Source organism: Staurois parvus, unplaced genomic scaffold (genome assembly GCF_062004578.1).
Source record: "Staurois parvus isolate SC_StPar_1 unplaced genomic scaffold, SC_StPar_1.0 ptg000056l, whole genome shotgun sequence".
NCBI lineage: Eukaryota > Metazoa > Chordata > Amphibia > Anura > Ranidae > Staurois > Staurois parvus.
In genome coordinates, this window is record NW_028317852.1 from 4825526 (window position 1) to 4852269 (window position 26744).

At 38.1% G+C, this 26744-nt stretch overlaps 1 protein-coding gene across 2 annotated transcripts in view; it reads right to left on the reverse strand.

Moving 5' to 3' along the window:
• Positions 1 to 5014: 5014 nt before the first annotated feature.
• Positions 5015 to 26744, reverse strand: part of INKA2 (inka box actin regulator 2) — a 41162-nt gene continuing 19432 nt past the window's right edge. For both annotated transcript variants that reach the window (XM_089668311.1, XM_089668312.1), the window contains one exon: positions 5015 to 12704. In XM_089668311.1, coding sequence (XP_089524437.1) covers positions 11706 to 12704 — 999 coding nt within the window. In that variant the 3' untranslated portion in view covers positions 5015 to 11705. The remainder of the gene's footprint in view (positions 12705 to 26744) is intronic.

Genomic DNA, 26744 nt, shown 5'->3' on the forward strand with positions numbered 1-26744 from the left:
ATAGCTGGATCTACAACTAGGACATATGACTTCTTTAGGAAACCCTTTTCCATGGGAAAACAATTAGGAGGAGCAAAGACTTTTTGCAGGGTTAGGCCAGTCTTTAAACAGAACTGAATGCAACAGGGAATGTACTGGAAAAGTGTTAACAGGTGGTTCTTTAGAGAACCCAGGCTAGTCACTTTAGTTGTATGTAGTGTAGGCACTTCCAAATCTTGGCATGGTCAAGATGGTAATATTAAGTTTTCAAGTAGTATCTCTAGGCTGCGAATACTTGTGTACCAAGTCCCCAAATAAAGATAAGGTATAATCCTCCTCATCTTTGATGGACTGTGAAGGAGCAACTATAGCCTTGGAAAATCCAGAGATGGAATCCAAAGGAGAGGGCACAAAGATATTTTTGTGACTTCTGCATTCTACATCAGCTATCATGGCTGCAATTTTGCGTATATACTAGAACTAGTAGCTGAGAATCCTTCCCTAGACAATACAGAGAAAAGGTAATCCTTGAAGAACATTCAGAGGAGTGCTGCAACTCAGTTAGAGGATAGCGATTTGAGCTATCAGTGTCAGATCCCTATATAGGGGGACACTGCAAAACCTCAGGTACTTTTAATGGATCACAAGCTGGCCAGTAGAGCCTGCAGCACCTTCCCAGGCACATCAGTGGACAGAAAGGCAGGATCCAGGGAGCAGGCTGCTCCTAACAGTCTTCACAACTCCAACAGATGTAGCCCCTAAAGGATCTTCAAGAACAGGGTTTCCACCAGACAGGTGCACTGTGGCTCTGGACCTGTCAAGCACTCTGTACATGTATAATGCAGAGACCAGTGCCAAAGAACACATTATAGGCTGGCCCTGTTTCTTTTTCCCAGCAGGGCCCAGGTATGGCTTCTAAGGAACATCCAGAGATTGACAGATCTGAAAAGCTGCAAAATGACCCCCTTCAAGCTCTGCAGCAACTAAAGAAACTTGTTTTCGCAAATATAAATCTTGATCAAAGGAAAATGTTTTTTTCTCTGAGAGCAACATAGCTGAGGCATGCTGAGAGTGGGGAGTTATACTGGGCTGTCCTTACAGCTTTCTTTTGCCTGTGTCCAATCTCCTGAAAGCAGCAGCATAACCTAATTACTTCATCCTGTATCCCATAAAAAATAATTAAAGTGGAGTTCCAAGCTCCCCCGAAAAACTAAAAGTCAGCAGCTACAATTACTGTAGCTGCTGACTTTTAATATAAGAGCATGTACCTGTCCCGGGTGTCCAGTGATGTCCTCATCTGAACTGACTTTTCAATCAGCTTCAGGTACTGGCACTGACATCTTCAGTAAGGGAAACCAGAAAGTGAAGCCTTGAGGCTTCACAGCCGCTTTCCTACTGCACATGCGAGAAGCACGCTGCGCTTCGTGAATGGGCCGCAGTCTTCTGAGACCTGTCAAGTTTCCCAGAAGACTGAAGGAGTTAGGAGGGGGGGGTTAACTTCCAGCTCAGATCGCCGTGGCAATCTGACCTGAATGTGGGAGTGAGTACCTGTCAAGACCAGGTACCCACTCCCCCGCAAAAGGTGCAAAATGTGCATGTGGAGGGGGGAGGAAACAGACATGCAGAACTTCCCCTTTTGGATGGAGTTCCACTTTAGGACATGCAAAATATGCAAGCTTTGGTTTTAGGACTTTGTTGACTTGAACACTCAGTTTAACCTAACAGGCCTCCATTAATCACAATTAATTAAACATTGCGGACAAATTATTGTGATGCTGTTGCTAACTGACATGTTTTAAAGTGATGGGTGAAAAAAATGTTGATTACTATTGCCAGTACCATTGCTTTACCTAAGTACTGGGTTTCACAAGTATGGTACAGCAAGCCTATGGTTATAATACGGTAGTTTTCCCACGTGGTAAAAGGTCTTTTTCCCTTGACTTTTCCATTTCTTTTATGTCATCAACTGAAACCCCATATTAGATTTTTTTTAAATGTGTTGGCTACACCACAGTGTGCAAGCCACAGTGTGAATGGTTTGGGCTTGTTCTCCTTCACAGGAAATACTGTACATGTGGCATAGTACAAATCACATGAAATACATGCAGCAGTAAAAACACAAGGGCAAGGGTCTTATAAACACATAGTTCTGTTGAATAAACCAATGCTGCACAGCATTTGTGCAAAGTCAGATCAAAAGATAAGTTAATAAAAACATGTGGTGACGCGATCTAAAGCAATAATGAGTAAGCTGTCAGAACACCTGGCAAGATCCCTGAATTTTTGTTTGAAGCCTACAGGTAACCAAATATATAATATATTTTACTGGTATACACATGAATTTTAGGTTCTTTAACACCTCCAAGTCATTATTGGTACACTAAAAACTGAAAAAAAGGATAGCTACTATTGGCCAGGAAGTAACTAGCTTAAACATTTAGGTCCCATTGAAGCGGCAACATTTTGCTTGTTATGCAGTCAGGCTACATAACAAAGTAAATAATATGGAGCTTTCTTTAACAATATGTTTGTCAATACCACTGTAAAGGCTGCCCTGTGTTGGTATCATCAACCTATACATAACATGCTGTACAGATCCATATATATTAGCCCGCTTCCTTTCCGCCCTATAGCAAAAATACTTCTACAGGGCGACACGGGTGCGCATAATCACATATTTCCAGATTGGGGGCATGCATGAGTCGCGCACTCTACCCACACCACCATTTGTGTCCACGGCTGTTAATCACAGGGTCCTGGCTGGTAGTTTCTCGCCAGCGCCCAATGATTTCCAAAGATCTCCGACGGGGAGGAGGACTGTTTTGTTTACTAACAGTTCTCCTCCCTGTCAGATTGGACACATTGCTCTGGATGGCTGTGCGCAGCACAGTCATCCAAAGTAGTGTGCTTACAGTGAAGCACACTGACAGGGCCCCCTATGTAAAACACTCCCAGCACACAGTTAACCCTTTGATCGCTCCTCATGTTAACCCTTTACTGCCCAGTGCCGTTAGTACAATGTCAGTGCTTTTTTTTTAGCACTGATCACTGTATTGGTGTCACTGGGGATGTCAGTGACACCAAGTCAGTTCCTTCCAGTGTCAGAATGTCCGCCGCAGACCCACAGTCCCACTATAAGTCGCTGATCGCTGCCATTACTAGTAAAAATAAAATAAAAATCCCAGTATATATACCGCCATTTGTAAATGCTATAATTTTCACGTACACCAATTAATTTACACTTACATTTAATGGGATTTTTTTTTTAGCAAAGACATGTCACAGAATACATTTTGGTGTAAATTCATGACGAAACTTGATTTTTTAAATTTTTTTACTGGACATGTTTAATAGCAAAAAGTCAAAAATATAGTTTTTTTTCTCAAAATTGTCTTCTTTTTTTTGTATAGCACAAAAAATAAAAACCACACAGATGATCAAATACCACCTAAAGAAAGCTCAATTTGTGGGAAAAAAAGGATGTAAATTTCATTTGGGTGCAGCATTGCATGACCATGCAATTGTCACTTAAAGTAATGCAGCACAATAATGCAAAAAATGGCCTGGTCAGGAAGGGGGGTAAATCCTAAGAAGGGCAAGTGGTTAAAGGGGGATAACACAAAAACAAAATGGGTTAATATAAAAAGAAAAATAACAAACTGTGAGCATAATGGAGGTATGCTTAATTACCAGCCATCTGAGAACAGCTACCCCCCCCCTAAAAACCCCCCCAAAAACAATTATATGGGTGTGGGAGGAAGAACCACCACAAATCCTGCATCAAGCAGAAATGATAGAACACATTAGGTTGAGTCCAGGAAGTGTCAATGCTGCAGTATGTGTAACAATATAGAAACATACATTTCTGGGAGGACAATATAGGAGGGCTAGTATAAATTCAGGAAGAGAATGTTTAGGAATCTGGAATCTCGTTATAGTAATACATCTTCCCCAACCATATGTAGAGAAAGCAGTCTAGTTGGTTCTTAATGTTATGTACCCATCATTCCACTTCCATAATAATGTCCATTTCCCTTTCCAGTCAACTAATGTTGGGCAAGTGGCTTGTTTCAATACTGTGGAATCTAGCACAAATACAAATACTGTGGAATCTAGCAGAATTTAACAAATATGGAGTCACACTCTTCTTGTACCCCCTAATAGAATACTGTACTTTGTGAAAAAGAAACTGAAGTAGAGTACACTAGATTGGTCTAAGGGTCGTTTTCTGGATCCAAGGGGTGATCGCTTTCCAGGATGCCTTAATGCCACCAAGTAGGGAGGAAAGTATCCCATTGGGGGTAGCCCTGCCAACAGCTAGAATCAGCGCCTGGAAATAACTGAGCCAGAAAGGAGGATGTTTTGTACCATCTGATTAGAAATTTGTAAGAGAATTCCTGTATACATGTGCTAATGGAGGAAGCATGGGTTAGGCATATAATTTTCTGAATCTGAGAAAGGGAGAACTCAGTCTCCCATTCCCTCAAAAAATATGGAGGTGTCTGAGACTGAACCCCAAGCACTAACTTATACATACAGTCAGGTCCATAAATATTGGGACATCGACACAATTCTAACATTTTGGCTCTATACACCACCACAATGGATTTGAAATGAAACGAACAAGATGTGCTTTAACTGCAGAATGCAAACTGTTGTAATTCCTACACCGTTCACCTGATTTGGATGTAAATACCCTCAAATTAAAGCTGACAGTCTGCAGTTAAAGCACTTCTTGTTCGTTTCATTTCAAATCCATGGTGGTGGTTTATAGAGCCAAAAATGTTAGAATTGTGTCGATGTCCCAATATTTATGGACCTGACTGTATATGAGAGCAGGTGCCTAGAGTCCAAAGGTCGTATACATCAGGATTCAAAAGGGGAGAGTGCAGTCCGAGTTTACAGTGTGGGTTGTAGTTTAGAGAAAAAGTATAATAGTTATCTGTACCTCCACAATGACATTGGGAAGTCCCCATAATGGGAGTTTTTTTTTTTCTAATTAGTCCCTTGTCTGGAAAAGAAAGACTCAAACCTGTGAAATCTGCAAAAGTGCTTTTATTCAATACAAAAAATAGTAACAGACAGGATGATCTTATTTGATTATCACAAGCAAGAAATGTGAAATTTATCGACAAGGCAAAATGACAAACGAAAGAATACTATAGATGCAGTTCAAAGTAGGTACTTCTAATAAAAGCTAAACATACACAGCCACGGGCATACATACAGTACAGAATATTGAAAATGCAGTTTCCACTTTCCTGAGAACCATACATAAAAAAGTCTCAACATTAATTTAGGTGTTATTTTAACTGCTGTGATTTTATACAATTAGTTCATGTGACACTAATCTCACCCTGCGCTCCCTGACATATACATTATATATAGACTGTAGACTGATGTGCTCTGTAATCCAAGATAATACCTTAGTTATTGAATATTACTCAGTAATGTCAGGATTTTCTTCTGAGGGTTGGAATGTCCCCTGTAGGCACATATGTGATGTCATAACCGTTATTCACATAAGTGTGGAATGATCACTTAGCCTGAGGCGTGTCTGCTTGGAAATCAAGAAAATGATGAGGTCAACTGAGAAGGTACTGTATACAAAATCCAACACTGCCTTCCTAGACAATTTAGTAGCAGCTTTACAGTAATATATTTGTTCCAATTTTACATGATTTATATTAATTAGCAACTATTTTGACAGTAGAATAATCATACAGAGGATGTTTTTAACTCACCATTACAACATTACATCTTTATTCCAGTTCCAAAACTATAAAGCACACACATTCGACAAAGCAATTCTGCATTCATACATTTTATCTCATTCAGTGTTTACTTTCATCATTTTTGCTGAGCAGTTAGTGATTTATTTTGCTGGTTGCTTGATTAAAATCTATCAAAAATATATGCTTTAAATCAGCAAAAAAACTACTTTGGATATTATCTGCTTCAGGTAAATTGTAGGAAGTATGACTTTAGATAAGTATCAATATTGTAGTTCCTGCTTAAGAACGTACTTGGTCTTCAGCTGAGACATTTGAAAGATGCCTTGCCAAAAAGCCCAGTTTTTCTTTTTTTTTTTTCCCTGAGCTGTTGTAGTCAGTGCAGACAAGTGCCACAACATACAATAAAGGAAATGTAAAAGAGATGGAACACCAAGCATTTCCATAACTGTGTTGGATGCAGTGTGCAGTGACTGCGATGTTGGAGCACAAAGAAGTGATCTATTAAAAAGGTAGTATAGTATGAAAGATCACATAAAATAGAAGCTCAGTGCATCATTTTTCCCAATGCACACCTTCAGAGACAGAAGTTGTCAGCCAAAATATTTTTACCCCCTCCCCCTCGCAGTCTTACAACTTTCCACATGGTCCTAGAGGATGACCATGTTTATCAAAGCCTATTAAAGGCTATTACAAGAATCCTAGACAAATATTAGAAAAATCTAATATGTAAATGTACTTTTGCAGTAGTGACTTTTGTCCCTATAGATGCATGCAAGGTCTGTGGAACATAACCATACAATTATTCATTTAAGGCTAACCCTATGAATACAACGCTTTCCTATTTGCTCCATTAGGTGTTTTAAGTTCCATATTTATAATGGTTTCTGAACATTGCGGGATATTACTCACATGATATAATGAAACTTCCTAATATGGCAAACAGTGTAATTTTAAAAACGAGATTACAGAGCATATATATATATATGCTCTTTCATGAAGCAGACACTTGTTCACATTACAGTGTTCACCTTTGGAAGAGCAGTTGCTTGGATCTGAGGAATCACAAGGACACTTTATGGTAGCCATGTGGGTACAGGACTTCTATATATACTACAAGGAATATACTTGCAAATATTGGCATATGAAATTTGTGAATGTGTGATTTGCATACAGAGCCCTAGGAACACACATTTCCATCAAGCACTATTACATCTGATAGCTTTGCTGTAAGAGGGCTTATATGTTTTACCACGTGGTCTACTACCATATACTGCTGATACTGAATTTTTAGGGAGTTAAAGTAAAACCTATGGGATTACAAATATTTAATGAAACAATGTCCAGTGCTTTGGAATGTTCTGTAAAGTGACTTGTATGCATGGATGAAGAAAATCGAAATTAAAATCAAATTAAGGATTTCCTCCAGACATTAATGTATACTTCAGGACAATTACTTGGGCAGCAATGAAAATAGTATTTGATCATTTTTCTTGTTATATTCTGCGTGGTTGCGTTTACATACAAATTTTTATTTTAATATTGATCAATATAGTACATTTTGGGGAACAAAATGTACAGACCCAATGTCCTTATATTTAAAGGAGATTTACAAATATACCTAGCAAAAGGATTGTTTTATATTTATATTATGATTATTCATGTGTCAACAGGTTTGGGATAATTTGGGATGACAATTGGGGAACTGACAATAGACCTACAAAAAATATATAATAATAGATCAACACAATTCCAACAAAAGTATTTATCAATAATGAAATCAGCACACAGAAAACATAATGTACTATGGTAATCCATGCATGTGCATAGGAAAAGCTCCTGTAATCCTTTGGACTGCACAGATCCCATGGCTTTATTCAAGTTCTGACCCCAAAACTTTTCTAGCAAACACATTACAGTATGCCCCTTCTCAGCAATGATCTATCATGTACCTTCAAGCTTTTATACCAAAAATGCATAAATAATACATGGTTAACATAACATTCCTCTTTAGACATAAATAAATCAGATTTTCTTCTCATGCTCCAAATGAAAATAACAGGCATTACTGTATAAGCTAAGTACATGTTCATAGCTCCGTATAATTTCACAATTTCTTTACATAATGGAAACACACTTCTTTTTACATCTCAACAGAGAATCTCTTCCTCTCATCTTCATGTATCACAGTACAATAACAGAAATTAGGAAGTAGGGTGTAACAGGGGCGGACTGACAACTGATGGGGCCCCCGGGCAATAGGGGATCATGGGGCCCCTGTATCCTTGCCCAAATTCAAGAAAGCCTATGAAAAAGGTACCAGGGGCATCTCATGGGGCCCCCTACTGACCTCGGGCCCTGGGGCAGTGCCCAAGCTTCCAAATGGTCAGCCCGCCCCTGGGGTGTAATAAATAAACAGGCAGGTGCATTTTGTAAAACTTGCAACAGAAATGATCTCAGTAGATCTTTTTCTAATTTTTAACACAATATGTGAACAGAATATTCAAGTACCACAGACTGTTCAAATTAAAAAAGAATCCAACCTCAGTTAAGAAAATTATGCTATGTGCATAATGAATTGAATATAGATGTCTTTATATCAGTGCTTCCAAACGTCCATGAATTTCTGCAGGTTCTTCACAGTTTCATTCACAAGTATGTTAGTTATTAACAGTTTAAAACAATAATTTGTGAGTTGTCTCACAAAATGTTTTAAAATGGAAACTTCATTAAAAAAAATGACCGAGGGAAGTGTTGTCTTGGACTGTTTTTGTTGCTCCATAGCGGCCAACTAGATTCTCCTTTTGTAGTATGAGGGAATGAAAGGAGAATCTAATTTGCTGCCATAGAGCACAAGCAACTTGGACATTTTAAGAAGACCTGTGCTTAGGTAAATATGATGATTGTTACTGCTGACCCTCCTTCTCAGAATGTTTAAAGGTTAAGTTCACCTTTTAACAAAAATAATAAATGCACTTTTTTTTGCAAGTAAAAAAAATGTGCATTTACTATTTTTTGTTTTGGGAGCCTTGAAAGCATTACACCAACGATCAACGAATCAATGAACTGCCACAACCCTCAACAGTGCCATGGCAGTTCATTGAGAACTACAAGCCGACATCCACAAAGAGTACTGTGAATGAGCGACATGGTTGGGCAGGCAAATCCCTGTTCAGCCATGTTTTTAAAAATTGTGACAGCTAGCTAGCTGTCAAAAGGGGGATCAGGGGGAGGGAAACAGTTCTTTCATACACCCTGAATACGGGTATAACATGTTACAAAAGGTGAACATATCATTTAATGTACTGACCTGGGTCAGGTATGCAGATTAGGAAATCACAAGTCTAAACTACAACATACTTGGGTCATTCAGTCTAAGTATTAAAGATATTTGGCCAGAATGACATTTACAAAATTAGCATTTTCAGAAGAAGGGAGAGCAATGGTAGCCTACATATTGACTCAGTACAGGTCCCCTTTGTTAATGAGGTGTAAAGTTGTTAGAATTTAACAAAATTTAACAATATTTGGTAAATACAGAACATGTCTATCCAGCCAGCATCAACACAGGTGAACATATACAGTAAATAAAACCCACTTGCAAATCATTTTTTGTGTACTCTAAATGCAAATGTATAGTCGAAAGGGTTTTTTTTTTAACCAATCTTAGCAATTTATACCAATACTTTTTTGACAAAGTCACATAGATTTTATTACTTTCCCATGCTATTCTTTTGCATATCAGTAAATGTAGTATTGACAGGCAAGCATTTCTGAATGATAAAATTTTGAAGCTAAATATTTTTTATTAGGCTGGTAAATTCAGAAGCCTAAACCTGCTGAAGGTATGTAAATTGCTCCATTTGCTTTGTAAATGCAGCTGTGCAAGTTTTTTTTTATAATGGCATAAGTAAATGTATAACACACCTGGTAATGTTGCCATTTTCTGTAATGAGGCCTTCTTAAAGGATAAGTTCACCTTTTGACTAAAATCAATAAATGCACATTTGCTTGCATTTATTATTTTTTGTTTCAAGAGCCTGTAAAGCATTGCACCAATGATCACAGATCTCTGGTGCCATGCTGGTTTCCTGCAGATCTGTCAGTATATCTGCTTGCCCATACGGGATGTATGGGCAAGACGATATATTGACAGGAAGCTTCATTGAACTATCACGGCGCTTCACAGCACTGTGGTGGTTCACTGAGAACTACAAACTGGCAGCCACTAAGGCTGTCAAGACTTGTAGTCACAGAACTATGTGAATGAAATGGCTGTGTGGGCAGAGCCGGGCAGCGGCTGAAGCAGTGGGAACATGTTATATGTCCCCCCCTAAAAACAGGTGGAACATGTAACATGTTCCCAAAAGTGAACTTTTCTTATAAAAAAGGATGGCAACCAGGTCGCAATGCTGTATGACAGTGATTACCCTTTGCTTTTATGCAGTCACTGCAGTCAGTTCCCGCTAATGGCTGATTGACAGCTGTTCTAATCACTTAGCCTGTTATAAGGTGAGGAAAAAAGATCTACCGGTAGGGTCACCAGGTAATGCAACTTTGTTACAGTGGGAACTCGGGAAAACTAAAACTGCTTTAATAATTCTAGAAAATGCCACCTGGGGTGGGGTGCCTGGCTGATTTAATCTCCAATTGGCTGGGCAACCTCATTATTTATTACTTTTGTATTCCATGATAGAAAGATTGCTACAACTTCAAGTTTTTCATAGCAGTTGTATTCTAACCTGGTCCTCAAGGCTGCTTTTATAGTGTTTTTCACAGAATCACACTACTTAGTGTTTTCTTACACAGGACAGTGTTAAAATACTTATACAAGCACTAAAATATTTACCACATTTAGCCTATACACATAAAAAACTATTCATATGTATTTATAAAGCAGTGAATGTAACATTCCCCAAACATTGTCTGCAGGTGTATCTTTCTGGGGCATGTGTTTTTAAATGGCTGTAATTGATTCACCTGCAGTGATTGGTGAATGTCACATTCACTGGTTTGTAAATATGACTCTTAGTAGCATTTATCACAGAGCATGCTTTAGCAAATGGACAAATTGTTTTTTTGTAATAACTAAATGTTTTTGTAAGTTATTGCTCAATGCTAGCATTGTCTATTTCATCAACACCTACTTTTTACAAATGTACACTTTTTACATATTGTTGGCTTAGTTACTTAGCAACTTCAGTTCAGTTTGAAAACCAAAATGTAAAAACGTCTCTTTGTACTACCGTATTTCAGTCTAACTCAACTATACAACACAGCCCCAATGCCATTTCAGAAAAAAAATGTTTGAGCCTTTCCATCTATTGTGGATTAACAAACTAAAAGGAATATGGGTTAAATGGCAGAAAATCAATTTAGAAAAAGGCATTATGAGATTTTCTTTGTTTCTTCATTGAGAACAAGTGTTGACCTTACATCCACCTGCTACTCAGAATCAGAATTTGTAGACATATGACACATGTGAAAAAAACATGCCAGCACAGTACTAGGGATTATAAGGCTTTAGGACAGCTCATCTATGATGGCTCTTCTCGACAGGCCAGAGGTTTAAGATTTTGCTAAATAGCAGGCAATTTGCATTGTTCTATAATTGCACTAAATAAATTACTGGGTTACAAAATTGCTTGAAACCTAACCCTTTCAGTAGTCATTGAAGGACTGCAAGCCCATTCAAGGCAGATTGTCAAAAATATATTGTATTATAGTTGGGATTTATACTTAACAGAAATAAAATTATACCAAGAACCAGCTTGGTTCTCTACTTACACGTGCCTTTGTTTTATTGTACAAAATGCAAAAAGTAAAAATAGAATTTGCAGCAATTTGAAAAAAAATATAAAAAGGGCAAAACATCTTCATAAGGATTCAGCCCAGCTGAATATATAGACAGTTTTGTCTATTCTATTTGAATGCAATACGTATCCAACAGCAATTACACATTAAAAATATCAGAAAAACATTGTTTACCACTTACTATACCCAAACTGCTGTGTTCATATCAAATCCTGTGTACACAGCCTCATCTTTTCCCTGGTCATTTTTAGAATATGTTTTATTCATTGCTATACTTTTTCTGCTAATTTTGCTTGGCTTATCAACTTTTATTTTTACATCAGTTTGTGATGGGAAATAAAAGACATTTTTTTGTTTACTGGTCTTCTTGCTCCTTTTAGATATCTGAGGTGTTTGATCATCCAGATGTAGCCAGCCTGGCTTCTCTTTGAGAAGTTTATCCCTGTCAGGCCGTACACTTCTTAGGAATTTTTTGAAAAAGTTGGCTGTAAGGGAGAACTTTTTGTAGATCTCTTGGGATCTACTGGTATTAAGTAAGCTTTCATTCTTTTCACCTTTCTTTTCCAACTCAGGCAAATCTAACCAGTTTCCAACAAGATCCGCAAATATATTGTCACCCAAGATAAGAGGCTGCCTATTTCGGCTTTGTGACATAAGTGAAGATGTCCAGTCATTTCTTTCGTCATATATAGATTCATCATTGCATTGCTCTTGGCCAAAATACGAATAGGTGACATTGTTCAAATGGTGGCTCTGAAAGACAGCACCTGGTGCTTGTGGTTCAAGTGTGGGACAAGTTTCTGTTGGAGGTGAGACAGAAGATGGTGCACATATAATTTCAGTCTGTCTTCCTCTTGCAGACATTACCTGATGACCTAATTTTGGTCCTGGCACAGAAACAAAGTTAAGTGAGCTGTCAGCCAACGAGCTGTTGTCTGGACTTCTCCCACCTTCCAGTGGCTTTGCAGCCTGTTTGTTGGATTGATGCCTGACCCCATAGGCTTCTCTTACGCTTAGACAACACTGATTTGTTCTCAAATGTGTGAGATGGTTGTGTTCCCCTGAAATTTCCAGCTGCTCAAGAGCTGCCTGGACCTGGAGGAGTTTCAGTTCCTGGAGTGCTCCCATCATACAGTTCATCTGCTCTTGCAAACCTTCTCCAAATTCTCTCATTGACAGCTGTGAAAAAGAACATTAGAGCTCAAGTTACATCAAGGCAAAAATGGCATAGTTAAAAATATATGCAACAGTATGAAGATTAGGAGGCTAAATCTGGACACATATGATGAAATTTTGAAAGGGAGTAGACACTAGGGTCAGATAAGGAACGTGAAATTCACAAATGCACATGAAAATTATACTTTTTTTTTCAGCTGGGTGTTGTGTATGTTATGATAAGTAATTACTAATAAATGAGGCAATCAACAATTTTAATGTATACACTTCACAGTCTCAAGTTCTGTATGTTATTGATTATTTTAAAAGGATGCTTTAGTCACATTAGTCCCAGAACATTATCACCATAAGTCTTAGAGCACGGTTTCCTTCTGAGATGTGTTGGTTCAACATGTTGAGGTTTATTTTCCAAAAGGCAAATAGGCTGTTCAATTTGCAAGGAAATCTTTCCTTTAGCTTAGTGAATGTGTCAAAAAAGTAGCTTCGTAAATACCAAATAACGTGCAAAAAAAAAGACAATATTTTTGATTGCACATGATTGGATGATGGAATTTAGAACAGTTTCACCTCATTCACTAAGCAAAGGGGAAATTCTGTTGTAAAGTGAGCAGCTTGTTTGTCTTTAGTAATTACTTACATATTTCTAAGGTAGTAAATTTGACAGTCGCCAAATATTCACTGCAAGCCAATCTGCCTTGTGCATATGTTTTAAATTACAGTGACCACTTGTGAATGTTTGGTGAATGTCAAAATTATTTCTTTTAACCTTAAGGCTCCATGCACACTAGCATTTCTTTTAAGCTCAAAAAGACACTGGGAAAAACGCTGGATAAAAATGCTGGAAATAATGGGGTTTAGTAGCATTTTAGCAGCATTCAGAAGTGTTTAGGAGCGTTAGTATTTTATTAGCATTTTTACAGTAAAAGCTAGAAAAAAGCTGTTAGGTGCATTTACTGTTTTCTCTGCTAGAAAAACACTCCAAAAAACTCTACAAAAACATTTTTTTGCTCCTAGACTCTGAAGCTCAAAAAATGCAAACACTATTTAGCTTCTAAGAGCTGATAATAGCTTCTAGGAGCTTAAAAAATGCTAGTGTGCATGGAGCCTCATACCAACACATTTTTTCAGGACCTCAAAAAATGTTTATATAGGTTTTAATTAGAAAGAAAAATAGATCACATTAATTTTTAGCACAGCTTTTAAATATTTATCACAGCCCAAACATAACTGATATAATCTTCCAACGATCATGCAAAAAAATGCAATTGTCATCCTCCAAATCATCCAACAGATTTGAGGATAAAAGGGGTGGTTGAGTATTTTGTCTTGATCTTTTTTTTTTTCATTTAATTTTTAATTTTCTTTTTCATTTCATTTTTAGTTTCATTTCTTCATGAAGGGAAGCTTCATTAGGTTGTGCCTGGGATTTCATTTTGCCACAAGCTCGAATTTTTTCTATTACATTATGGCACAGAGTACTTTTATTGAGCACTCTGTAGCAGGACTGGAGACCAAGGAGGTGATTGATTAAGCTCTTTGAGTTTGTACTAAATTGGCTGTCTTAAGCAACTGTCAGTTCAAGCCCCCACTGGGACCTGCCACAGCATTTGAGATCAGGTGCCATTTTAAAACACATGTAATTGCAGTATCATTTTAAAATAATGCCTAAAAAACAAGAAGACTAAAGAGTGAACACTTAATTTTCTATCCAACCATTTAACTATTATTGGGTAGAAAATTATTTTCTTAGTAGGACTCAATTTTATGTTCTGAAAAAATAGGTTAACTCAAATGAAACAATGTTCTGCTGCATCAATAATGTATGCATGTATTCTATTCCCAACATATAATAAAATGTAAAAACACTGTTTCCACAGTATACAGTACAGAGGGAAGTGATAACTGTATATAGAATGTACATTGTCAGAATGTTCAGAGCACTCTCATTTACAGATGCACTTCTCTATTAGCGAGTGCACAATAAAACCTTCTCTTGGGTGACTTTGCCCAAGCACAGTTTTGCTAAAGGCTGAGTTAAAGCTGGAGGGAAGCACATTACAGTTTCAGAGACAAGTCTTTATGTAGAGCAGCATATATTATTTAGGATGACAAAAATAACTACGTTCAAAAAAGCAAGGCATAATAACCACTTTGCATCCAGTGCATTTTTTTTATTTTTCCCATGTTAAAATCTGCATTTTTTTGCTAGAAAATTACTTAAAACTCCCAAACAATTTTTATGCATGCAAAGATCCTGTAGAATAAAATGATGGCAGTTGCAATTTTTTATTTTACGTAATGTTTGCACAACTGTTTTTCAAATCTATATGATCAGGGAATAAATTCACTAAAATGGATTTTTGTGCACATAAACACAATATGATAGGACTGTATCAAGTAAATTCTGTAGATGCCAAATAAGTCAAGCTTTAAAACTGCACATGCCTGTGAAATAGCAAAAACTATGACACCCAACATTGACCGTTGGCAACACTTTAAAAGCCTTTAGAGGTTATCAATCTAGAGTTAACCGTGAATGTGGTCCTAGAATTAATGTTCTGACTCCAGCGTTCACGACGATACCTCAGATGGTGCAGTCACTGTTTACATACATGTGTTCACCCTACACACACAATTTGCATTTGCATGAGTCTGCAAGGGGTTGTGGCTGCTTTTAAAAATGTTATTTATTTTATCATAATCTACACTTTTTAACACTTTTTTTAAGTTTTTTTTTTTACCTTATTGCTATCACAAGGGGGGTAACAAGCCCTTCTGTAGGCACAGGAGTGCCTTCACAATACCAGTTGAAAAAAATGGTATCAAGGTCATCAATGTTGCTGCAGCAATGAGCTTGTTTTAAAGGATAAGTGCACGTCTTTCAACATGATACATATTATACACCCATATTAGGATCAAACATGTTAAGCATCCACCAGCTCACCCCTGATCCTCCTCTTACAGGGAGCAGGGGACCTTCTCCCAGCACCCGCTGTCATATTTTGAAAATAGCATGGTACTGCAATGCTCCACCCACATGGTGGCAACATTAATTCACAGAGTTCTGTGAATTAATGCCCACAGTTACCATCAGCCATTGTGGCTGATGGTTTGTAGTTCTCAATGAACTGTGAGGGCCCTGATGAGTGCTCTCATAGTCCATTGAGCCACCTGGACTTCAGTAACTGCTTGCCTGTAAGCCTGAAATTACACCCATGATCTGCTGATTGTGGGTGCAAAACTTTACAGGCTCCTAAGAAAAAAATAATAAATGCAAATTTTTTTTACCTACAAACAAATGTGCATTTATTATTTTTTTTTAAAGTGAACTTAGCCTTTAAGCACTTGAGTTCCAGGACATTTATATATATGGCCTGTGGACAGTAAAGGGTTACTTTACTAAAGCTGGAGAGTGCAAAATCAGGCTCACTTCTGCATAGAAACCAATCAGCTTCCAGGTTTCATTGCCAAAGCTTAACTGAACAAGCTGAGGTTAGAAGCTGATTGGTTGCTATGCAAAAGTGAGCCTGATTTTGCACTCTCCAGCTTTAGTAAATAAACCCCTAAGTGATTAATACACTGTTTTTCATGCAGCTTCTTTGAGTTATGATATTTTGCAGTTCACTTTTCTGCCTTTTTAACTAAACTGTGCTACAGAAGAACACCGATGTGCATAGGCTATGTTTATAATTTTATTCAAAAGACAACACAAAGAGCAATAATCATGCATTAAATACAGTAACCTATAGCAACCAATAGCAGCTTAAATATTAAACACCTGCGTTACCAGCAGCACCCTGTGCTTCACTTAGATGACTCAAAGTGAGACATAACCTGATCCTTATTTAAAAAATAACTTCACTTTTAACATTAACACAAAGTTTAGCCTCTTCCCACCCTGATCTTGTAATGGCACGATAGACTTCAGTCCCATGACTATTTTATAAGAAGATAGGGGCCAAAGTGACAGTTTGTTGGCTAGGTGAAGTGTGGTGCAGTGGGCAGTGTCCCGATTTGCCAGAAATGGTGTATTGCAGAATTAGTAAAAACAGTAAAAACAATAGTAAAGAGGTAGCGGAGGTAGCTGCAGAGAGTTTCTGTCACAAAAAATAGGGTGAGGCTTGGCCAGTGCAACCCATTGCGGAGCTTACTGATAAGATATTCATGGTTTCTACTCTCTCTACTCCACTGGAACCTTTCCCTGCTGATAATACTGTCCTTGCCAGAAAGGAAACCTGTCCCCACACTAGCTACTCACATTGGGTGTACCAAAACCCAGGGTCAGAGTCTTAAATAGACTCTGCCTGACCCAAGAAGGCCAGCAGGGTCATATGGGGCAAGAACATCCAACCAGATCACTGCCCTATATAGCAGAGGAAGTCATAGAGAAACTCAGTCTCCCTTCAATTCCTCTCCCCACTGCCATGCCGCTGCGGTCCAGTGCCACCTACAGTGGAGGAAAAAGAGATTGCACCTGCCTACAATTCTATTCCTGGGCAGGAGATGATCATCACAATATTAGGGCTATACTACCAACAGGAAATTTTGTGATTATTGTTATTTTTATTATAAGATAGGATTTATAAAGCGCCAGATGTTTGTGCAGAATTTCACAAAATAAATGGGGACAGTTACAATACAATTCAAGAAAAAATGTTTAGGAGGACCCTATTTTTTTCACAGGCTTAAAGGATAAGTTCACCTTATCCACACACATATTTAGGATGTAACATGTAATATGTTTTAACATTCCCTCTCTTACGCCCGAGATCTTTCTCGTGACAGCAGATGGAGGTTCCTCTCCCCTGCACCCACTGTCACAGCCACTCTCTGTGTCATTCATTTACAGGAATCTGTGAATGGTTAAACTACAAGTCCTGTCTGCCATGACGGCACACAGACTTGCAGTACTCAAGGGACTATAAGTGCACTGATCAGTGTATTCATAGTACACTAACACTGCCTGTAGCTTTTCTCCAGCCAAAAACTGGAGGATGCATGTGCAAGAATCTGACATTGCACCTGCAATCTACTGATCATGGGTGCAATGCTTTGCAGGATTCTGTGGGAAAAAATAATACATTTCCTTCAAACATATGTGCATTTTTCAATTTTCCCTAAAGGTGAACTTTAAAGTTCAGGTTTAGGTCTTTAAAGCAGTATTAAACCCGAAAACAAGAAATATTTTTTTCCCTTTATTTTACCCTTTAATTTGGCTAGTAAATCCATTCCTTTACAACTTCCTTTATCAGACCAAGTTGTCCAGAAAAGTGACAGTTAGAGGTTTGAGACAAACCATATGCCACTGACAGGAATGCTTACAATGATCAGATATTAATCATTTATATAAATCCTTTATCCCAAATAGAAAATCTGTTGCTGTAACTACTTAAAAAGTGTTATCTGGAGTTCAGCTTCAATCTGGTAGGCAAGTCCCTCTAAATCTGCTAGTGCTTCTAACACTACCATCTCCACAGACTCACAACACTGCTGCCAAAGGTGTTTCTGTTGCTCATCCATCCAGAATGGAGACCTGCTAAGACAGGAAATGTGTTACTGGCTGGATCAGCATGAAAAAAAAAATCGACTGCAGCCCACTCAATGCATATACAGTATGTGGTGGCAAAAGAGTGGGCTTTAACTCTCACACACCACACATATGCTTTGCTGGGCGACCAATATTTATATGCTGAAAACACTTTTACTGTGTACTCCCAGCATACAGACAGAGCTGTAAAAGACAGTTCTTGATCCCTGCTAATGATTGGTAGCCAGTGGAACTGGCACCTGATCATGTGACCACTGTGAAAGCCAATCAGAGTGGTCACATGATTGGACAATCTTTCCCATCACCTGGTGTTCAGAAAATATTAAAAGGACACCAGGACAGACAGGAAATGGTTACATTTTTGATTTTTGGTATTAATATGACCTTAAAAGACTCGATACATCAAATTCTCTGATAGCAGGCAAGGAGCATCAGAAGAGCAGCACAAAGATGGCAAAAGACAAAATTTGGACCTCATGGTAAAAAAATGTATAAGTGTATAACTGCAGAACTACCTCCTGTACACTGATAGCACAAAACATCTATTTACGCTTACATTGTGATTACATTGGAATTTCATCTTTTGGAATTTCCATTTTAAAAAATTTTTTTACTATGAGGACATTTTCCAGAGACTGCAAATGTGCTGCAATTATGCGGAGGTATCATATAGCTGATTTGTTAGTAGGCTTCCTAATGTATAATATTACTGCAGTAGCAGCTTTGCACTTTCATTCCTTCCTTCCTACTATTCCTCTGTGCCCATTTGTGATTGGGTATCAGGTTTCTAACCTCAGATGCGATGATGCTTGATCATCAATACGCCATGACAGCTGCCTTTGGTTTTTACTCTTTCCATTGAAAGTCTTTGGTTTTGACATCCTGCTAAGGTCTGAAACATCTTAGCCTCCCTCCTACGTTGACATTCTTCATTCACACGCAAAGAGGCACTCAGCATTGAATGAATTATCCTTTTACAGCCTTGAACATACAGAGCTGCCTGGGTGTCTGTGTTAGACATCTTAGATAATTTTGTAGGTCAGGCTTCACTATGTATTACACTGTAACCAGGCAGAATACTGTATCACATGCTGCATCACAAGATAACATCTTCTCCAAAACATCCACAAAAGAAATAGGCATGTTTCTCATAGTTATTGTATTTACTTTAAATCTTGTATTTAGTACTCTAGTACTTGTATTTAGCTGCCCCACTGATTTCTTTTATGTTTTTAATGTAAAATGTTATTGGCATTACAAAGTTTATGAAGCATATTAGATAATATAGCTATGATAGCAGACAAAATAAACTAGCGACCATGCTGTAAAACTGTACACACAGGTGCTCGGTAAAGATGCACATAACAATTGCTATGTTTGTAAAGACATTTAAAAATATAACTCTTTATAAAAATTTTCTCTCCCCACTCACCTACCTATCATGTCTGCCCTATAAAAAAAAAAAAGATCTGGGTACTTACCTCTTTTTAATCCCCTTCGGGTCAAGTCTTGCAGCTTTGACTGCCCTGTGTCAGCAAGTGGCTGTTGCAGGGGAGAGAAAGGAGTGCTGACAATGGCCGATCCATGGGTGCCTATGGGTGACTTCATGGCCCCTCAACTTACAGCCATTGCCAAGTGCTCCCTTACACAAAGGAGCCAGAGCTGAAGGATCACATACCAGATTGGAGTGGATTAAAAATAGATGGGTACACAGATCATTTATACACAGGGCAGATAGGATAGGTAGGAGAAAATGGGAAGGAACATTTTTAAGAATAGTTATAGTTGAGCTTTTCTTCCACTTTAATGTTCTCCTAAACAAAGTGGAGAATGCCTGCAGCATCACCATAATGAATCACTATAGTTTTTGTAAATTATGTGAAATAGGATAGGAAAGCTTTGAAGATGTTACATGTGTGTGCATATTTTTGGCAGCAAGAAGGTGGGTCTTATTCTGTGCTACCACATATATGTGTACATGTGATGCTCACGCACCCCCAGCAACAGGTAGGAAAGGGCTCCTGGTCACATAATCACTGTGATAAATGATCACATGATCAGGAAGCCCATGAAATGCTTCCAAATCCTTCTGATGCTAAAGGCAAAGTTCACCTTTTCCAGAAAATACACTATGAGCCAAGCTGCCCTAGAAGATTTAAAAAAACTGCAGCTTTGTAAAATGTTCATTCATTTTATTGTCTTACGTGTAGGAAAATTGGGCTTCCCTGGAAGCCTGGCTGAAAAACTCCTACTTAGTAATCCCTATATTATGCCTTGTTGCTAGGATGTGAAAACAGTTGGGATGCTCACTTCCAGCAACATGCAGGAGCAAAAACAAATGTTTTTCACTTCCTAAAGTTTTCAGTAGGGCTTCTAGAGGAGGCCAAATGGCCTACAGATATTCCAATAAAATGAAAGAGCATTTTACAAAGCTGCACGGTTTTTTTACTTCCAACAGGGGCCCTTGAGTGCATAGGTTATTTTCTAGAAAAGGCAAACTTTAAGATATCAGTTAACAGTCAGCAGAGAAGGTTTAATGTACTTTTTAGCCACTGACGTCTAGAGAACATGCCTAGCACAGTTCTTTCAAAACAAAGAAAAATAAGTATAAGTATGAATGTAAGGAGGTATATTTACACAAAATTACACAATTGGCATTGAAAATCTGGAGATTTAATGAAAAAGTACAAGTTTATCATAATCTGTGCATTTGTGTGATGCTGGAAAAATATACTAATTGGCTTAAAGATTTGCAATTTTTTGCCATTTGTGTTTCAAAATAGAGTTTTCCCTTAACCTTCTATCCTATGAACTTAATTGGAAGTGAGAGGATATCTGTTAATGTAACGAATATCAACTCTTAGACATTTGCTATTAGAACAAATGTCCCTATTGGAAGATTTCCTCTCTGTTCCAGTTTTGATGGCAATCCAAATTTTGGTGTCACCTTCACTTTTATTTGCAATGCCATTGGTGAAGGGATCTCCAGTTACAGGGCTGGAGAAAGTATTAGTGGACTACAGTTGTGGTGAGGTCACTGTACTTGTTCTCCAATGAGAACTTCAAGTCTCTGTGCCATGATGGTATATGGACTTGTAGCCTCTCCATTCACAGATCTCTGTGAATGCCTTAAAAAATGCAAGAGCCTGTCCAACACTCTAATCACAAAGGGGTAATAACAGAGTTATAGTGCAGTAAAAAAATGACCAATAACCACACAAAATTACTTTTGTTTGTAAGCACTCACTTTGTTGTACTTAGAGCTCTGGAAGAAAAGAGTCTTAAGTTATTTTTCTAATTTTCCATACACAAATCACGAATGCTATATTAGTTTAGCTATAGTTTTTGTAACCATTACTCTTTACCATGATGCTTTCTGCATATAGCATTAGATGAAAAATGGTCTAGCAGTTCTACTAACTACCACCCACCCAAATGCTGCTTGTTCTGTAATACCCTGGCCCCGGAGATCGCTACATGGCTTATTAAACATTTTGCCTTTGAAAGCCTGATAGCTCAAACCACAGCTGCAGCCTTGTGCCTGTTGGAAAACCAGATCCTCACTACAAGCTGCATGGTGTGTGGGAACTTCCTCTCATTATAGGCTCTTGCCATGAGTCCCTCTGACATCACGTGTTGAGCATAAACATTGCTGATGCTACATGTCTGGATAAGTAGGCAGGCATAACAAGGACAAGTCACTTTATTTACTTGTTGCCAAGGTGGGACCATGGTGATAGAACACCAGGTATGTATCAGCAAGATATGTGATGTCACTCTTTGGTGTTTCTGAGCCTTTAACTGCCTGACACATTTGCCTCATGGCTCCTGTAAGGTAGATGAGCCCTACAGAGTAACAGGTCACATTCTATTAATTGTTTGGCAGTACAATCAACTAGTGAAACAGTAGTGGGGATGACACTCAGTAAATAGTATAGTCAGTAGAGCTCTCTTAAATATGGCCCACAAAAGGATTCTCTAGTTGACTAATCTGTCCCTGTATGAAGATCAATGCAAATGTCCTCTTTCCTATGGCACATCCAACACTGTGAATCACAACTGTGTGAGCTCTAAAATAGCTTCCCTGTAACAGCATATGCTTGCAATGAGTAACACACAAAGTCTGCCAAGATCTATTTCTTACTTCCGGAAATATTAATGTATGTTAAAATATGCAATCACCATAGAGATCAATCTGGTGCTGTTAAGAGTGCCACCACACAGCGAACCCTGCTGAATTTTCATATCTATCTATAATGTTAGGCATAAAATTCACATTAATTTTTTAAAACACTTCAAGGCTGTAAGCACTAAAGGCAAATTACAATGCCAAGAGACCATCAAATGGATCACTGATCATTTAGACATGATTTAGTTTCTAACATGTTAAATTGTTTGTATAGGCATTTTTAATTCCATCAGATTAGATAGAGCAGGCAAGGGTTGGAATCCCTATTGGGTTATTTTTCGTTGTTTGTGTTCTTCTGGGTAGATGTTGCTTCACTTCCTGTCATGGTGGAGCAACAGGAAGTGAAGGAAAATCCTCACAAAGTGAAGGCAATTCCCATCTTAGACAGTTGTTACCAGAACATTCATCCCTATTGAAAGATGTCTCCTCATTTCTTGCTCTCATGACAACTCTAAAAATTCCCTAACTTTCTGATTAGCAAAAATGGTCACAAGGAACAATAAAAGGGTGAATCTCGCCAACAAGGACATAGAAACTTTACTTGGTCTAACCCATCCCTGCCCTATCCAAAATTAAAATAAAAAAAAAAAAATCTATTTAAAGTGATGTCTATTTCTATCCTGTTAAATGTCAAATATTCTCTCATAAAGCTTTTTGTAGAACACCATCAGTTCCTTCATACAAATCTGAGATCAAGTATTCTAAGAGAATGTTTGTTAACTGTATGTCCTTCCTGATAGTCCTGTGATGAAAAGGAAGGAAACATTCCAGTCCTAAGTATGGCACTATAATTCTTAGTGAAGCTCAAAGGTCAAACATAGAATAATTTGGCCTTTATGGTGTAATGTGTACTTCAAATAAAAGCCTCCAGTCTTTAGCATTCAAACTAGACACGTTTTTATTGACTGTGCCTGTGGCCCATTGGTTTGCACAAACATGTTTAAATGACCAGGAACAAACAATGACTGCATTGATACCAAACCTGGGATGCAACTGTGTAAATCTAAGCCATACATCCAAAGGTAGAGTTAACACTCACTCATTCTGATGGTGTCATTAGTCCATTCTGCACATATTACATTTTCGTCCATTCCCCTTCTAAATCGCTGATACACTCCCCTTGTAAGTGACAGTAATGCTGACTGTCATTATCCTGTCCCTCCTAATTAAGACACAGGCTGGCAGCTTAACCCTTCCATTCCAAGGTGTCCTACTCTATGCATAAAGGTATCAAGAAAATGCAACTTAATATAAATTGAAAAAAACTTGTAGTGTGCCTGTAGTTTCACTGCTGCAATAGATCGTGTCACTTACTACTAAAACCAAAATGAAAAAACATTATATATTGCAGCTATCCTAAAATGTGATTAGTTTTCTTTTTTAGGTTTAAGTACATTATTTTTACCTGTCAATCCACCCAGTAAGTGTTTCAATTTACTTTAACAGGTCAATCTGTCCAGTGAAAGTAGCAGTTAATGTTGAGATAAACCAGTTAACACTGACTGGGTGCCTTCAATGGTCAGCTTTTATCCATTTATGTAAAAGCATTATCCCAAAAGGAAAAAAAAATCTCTTGTTGTAACTGCTTAAAAAGTGTTATCTGGAGTTTGGATTTAATTTGTTAACTCCAAAATCTGATCTCTGATTTGATGCATCTAAAGCAAGCCATAGATTGATCAAATCTCGATCGATTCAGCAGGGACTCACCAAGATTCAGTCCATCTATGGGTAGCCTTGTTGTGCCAAAATCGATTGATCAATCAACTTGGGTACAAACAGCTTGTTGGATTTTTTACATTTGGTTACTGCTTTCGGCTATGACAGTAATCTTTGTGTTCTGGCAGCTGGGAAGGTTCCCTGCCGCCGGGAGAACACAAGAACACTACGGCAGGAGGGATTTCACTATCAACACTCACTATGTTGATGGGGAATCAAGCAATTTTTTTCCTGCAACCTGTGGTGGAAGGAAAGAAAGTAGAGCCATCTATGGCTTGTCTTACACTACCCTCTCCCCAGACTGACAATGCTGCTTTCCAAAGGTGTCTCCATTGCTGTTCCATACAGTAGAGACACACTAAGACAGGAAGTTTGTTATTGGTGGATCACCAAATCTATCCTCCTTCTCCAGACCATGTTCCATCTTGTTCCCATAACAATAAATAGCTTTTATTACTCTTTGTGCCATTTTCACAAGACTTGAAAACTTCTTGCAGGAATATTGGGAGGACACCTTCTGTTGAACTACATCTCCGAAGATGAGTCTTTCCATACAAATAGTAGACTAACTGTGTAAAGGCAAATAGGCTGTTCACTTTCCAAAGGAATTTTCCTTAAGCTTAGTGAATATAATCAAAATTCACTCAGCAAAAAATACTCAATCACATGCAAACAAAAAAAATAAAATCAGTATTTTTGCTTGTGCCTGTCAGATATGTACTGCTTTACCTTATTCACTAAGCTAAGGGAAAATTCTATTGAAAATTGAAAAGCCTGTGTGAACAAACTTTTGGGATTCAAGACAGTAGCTTTGTCTTTTTAGGAAAGAAATCGGTGTATGCCTGTGGATTGGGACAGGAATGGCTGAGGGATAAGAATAGTTCTATAGTCCAGCAGGGAGGGCTGACAAAACTGCTTGGGATTTCAGGGCAGAAGAGCCACTGGGGTAGATTTACTACAACTGGTGCACTCAGAATCTGGTGCAGCTCTGCATGGTAGCCAATCAGCTTCTAACTTCAGCTTGTTCAGTAAAGTTTTGGCAATAAAACCTGGAAGCTGATTGGTTTCTGTTCAGGGTTCCACCAGATTTGGCACTCTCAAGTTTTAGTAAAAACCCCACCATGTCAGTTCAAACAGAAAGTTAGGAGTACACAGAATTTCTACCAAGTCAACTATTTTTTTTGTACTTGCAGGTTTTTTAAGAGAATAAAAAAAATATGCATGTACTGTAGAGTACTGCATCTACTTTTTTATTTTATTTTGCCCTATCATATACTTTACAGGCATGATGCATCAAAGAACGAGTGATATTCATGCTAATACATATGGTATTTGCGGGAGAGAGAATGAAGGGGTGCCAAAACCTAAGAATGAGTGAGAAGCCTTCTCCCCAGTTAGGCAAGAGGGACCAATGGTGGTGAGAAAGGAGGTTGAAAAATGGGATGGAGATCCCTACATATAAGAGGAAACAGGTCAACCCAGCCAAATGCTGGCCATACACTGTTACTTAAAATGAAACTTCACTCTTTAAATCAACGTTGACTATTTTTAATCATTATGCTGCTAACATTAGTAAATAGATAGAAAGGCATATTATATTTACGTTTTTCACATTCCTTCTGTTACTCCATGGTTTCTTACTTAGGCAAATTATATCATATATTCCAGGAGTCTTCAGGAGGGAAAGAGCAGAGGAGATGTTTTCTCAGCTAAGCACATCCTTCTGCCTGCATGCCTGAGCTAAGGGCAAAATAATTCCAGGAAGGAAATGCTACATGAATCATCTGTCCTTATTCAAGGTGGCTACAGCTAGAAATGCTACGGGGTGTTTTTCAAAGTGATTTCTCAGTAAAATAAACAGAGACATGGATGGATTGGTGAACTTATTTTGAATATTAAAGATTATTTAAATACATATATAATTGGTTTATGGTGCTCAGATGCAGTGTAGTTCTGCTTTTTACCTAAAAGATTCCTTCATCCACACAAGCAATGTGTGGATGAAGCAATCCCTCCACTGAGACATGTATTTGGATGGTGGCACCCACAGCTGTCAGAATATACTGGTCAGCGGCTGCCGCATGTAGGCTCCAGCCAATGCTTGAAAAAAGTTTTCCAACATGTCCCCTTCTGCACCCAACAGAAGTCAATCTTTTCATCAATGTCTGTTGAGTGTGGACTGACACACACTGATCAAAATTTGGTTGGTTCTTCCTGAACTAGCCAAATTTCTATCAGCATATAGCCAGCTTTAGTCATGAACTCCAAAAAGTTAGGATTAGTCAACAGGAAATTAATCTGATAATTGTGGGGTGCAATTGCTAAAATCTTGAGTATATTCTAAAGAAGGGCTTGAAAATCAAAATGGTAAACATTGTAAGGTTCACTGTGCCCAGCTGTAAGAGGATCTTCTTTGAAATGAAAATGTAGAGGTATAATCTTATAGTTTGCCTTCGTAACATATGTGTCTGAACCTAAAAAAGTTAAACGTATCCTAATCTTTCAGAGCCCTTCCACTGACACGGTTGATTGCACCAGAGCTTGCTGTCAGTGCTGACAGGATAGCTTCTACTTCTGTGTGTAGAAAATA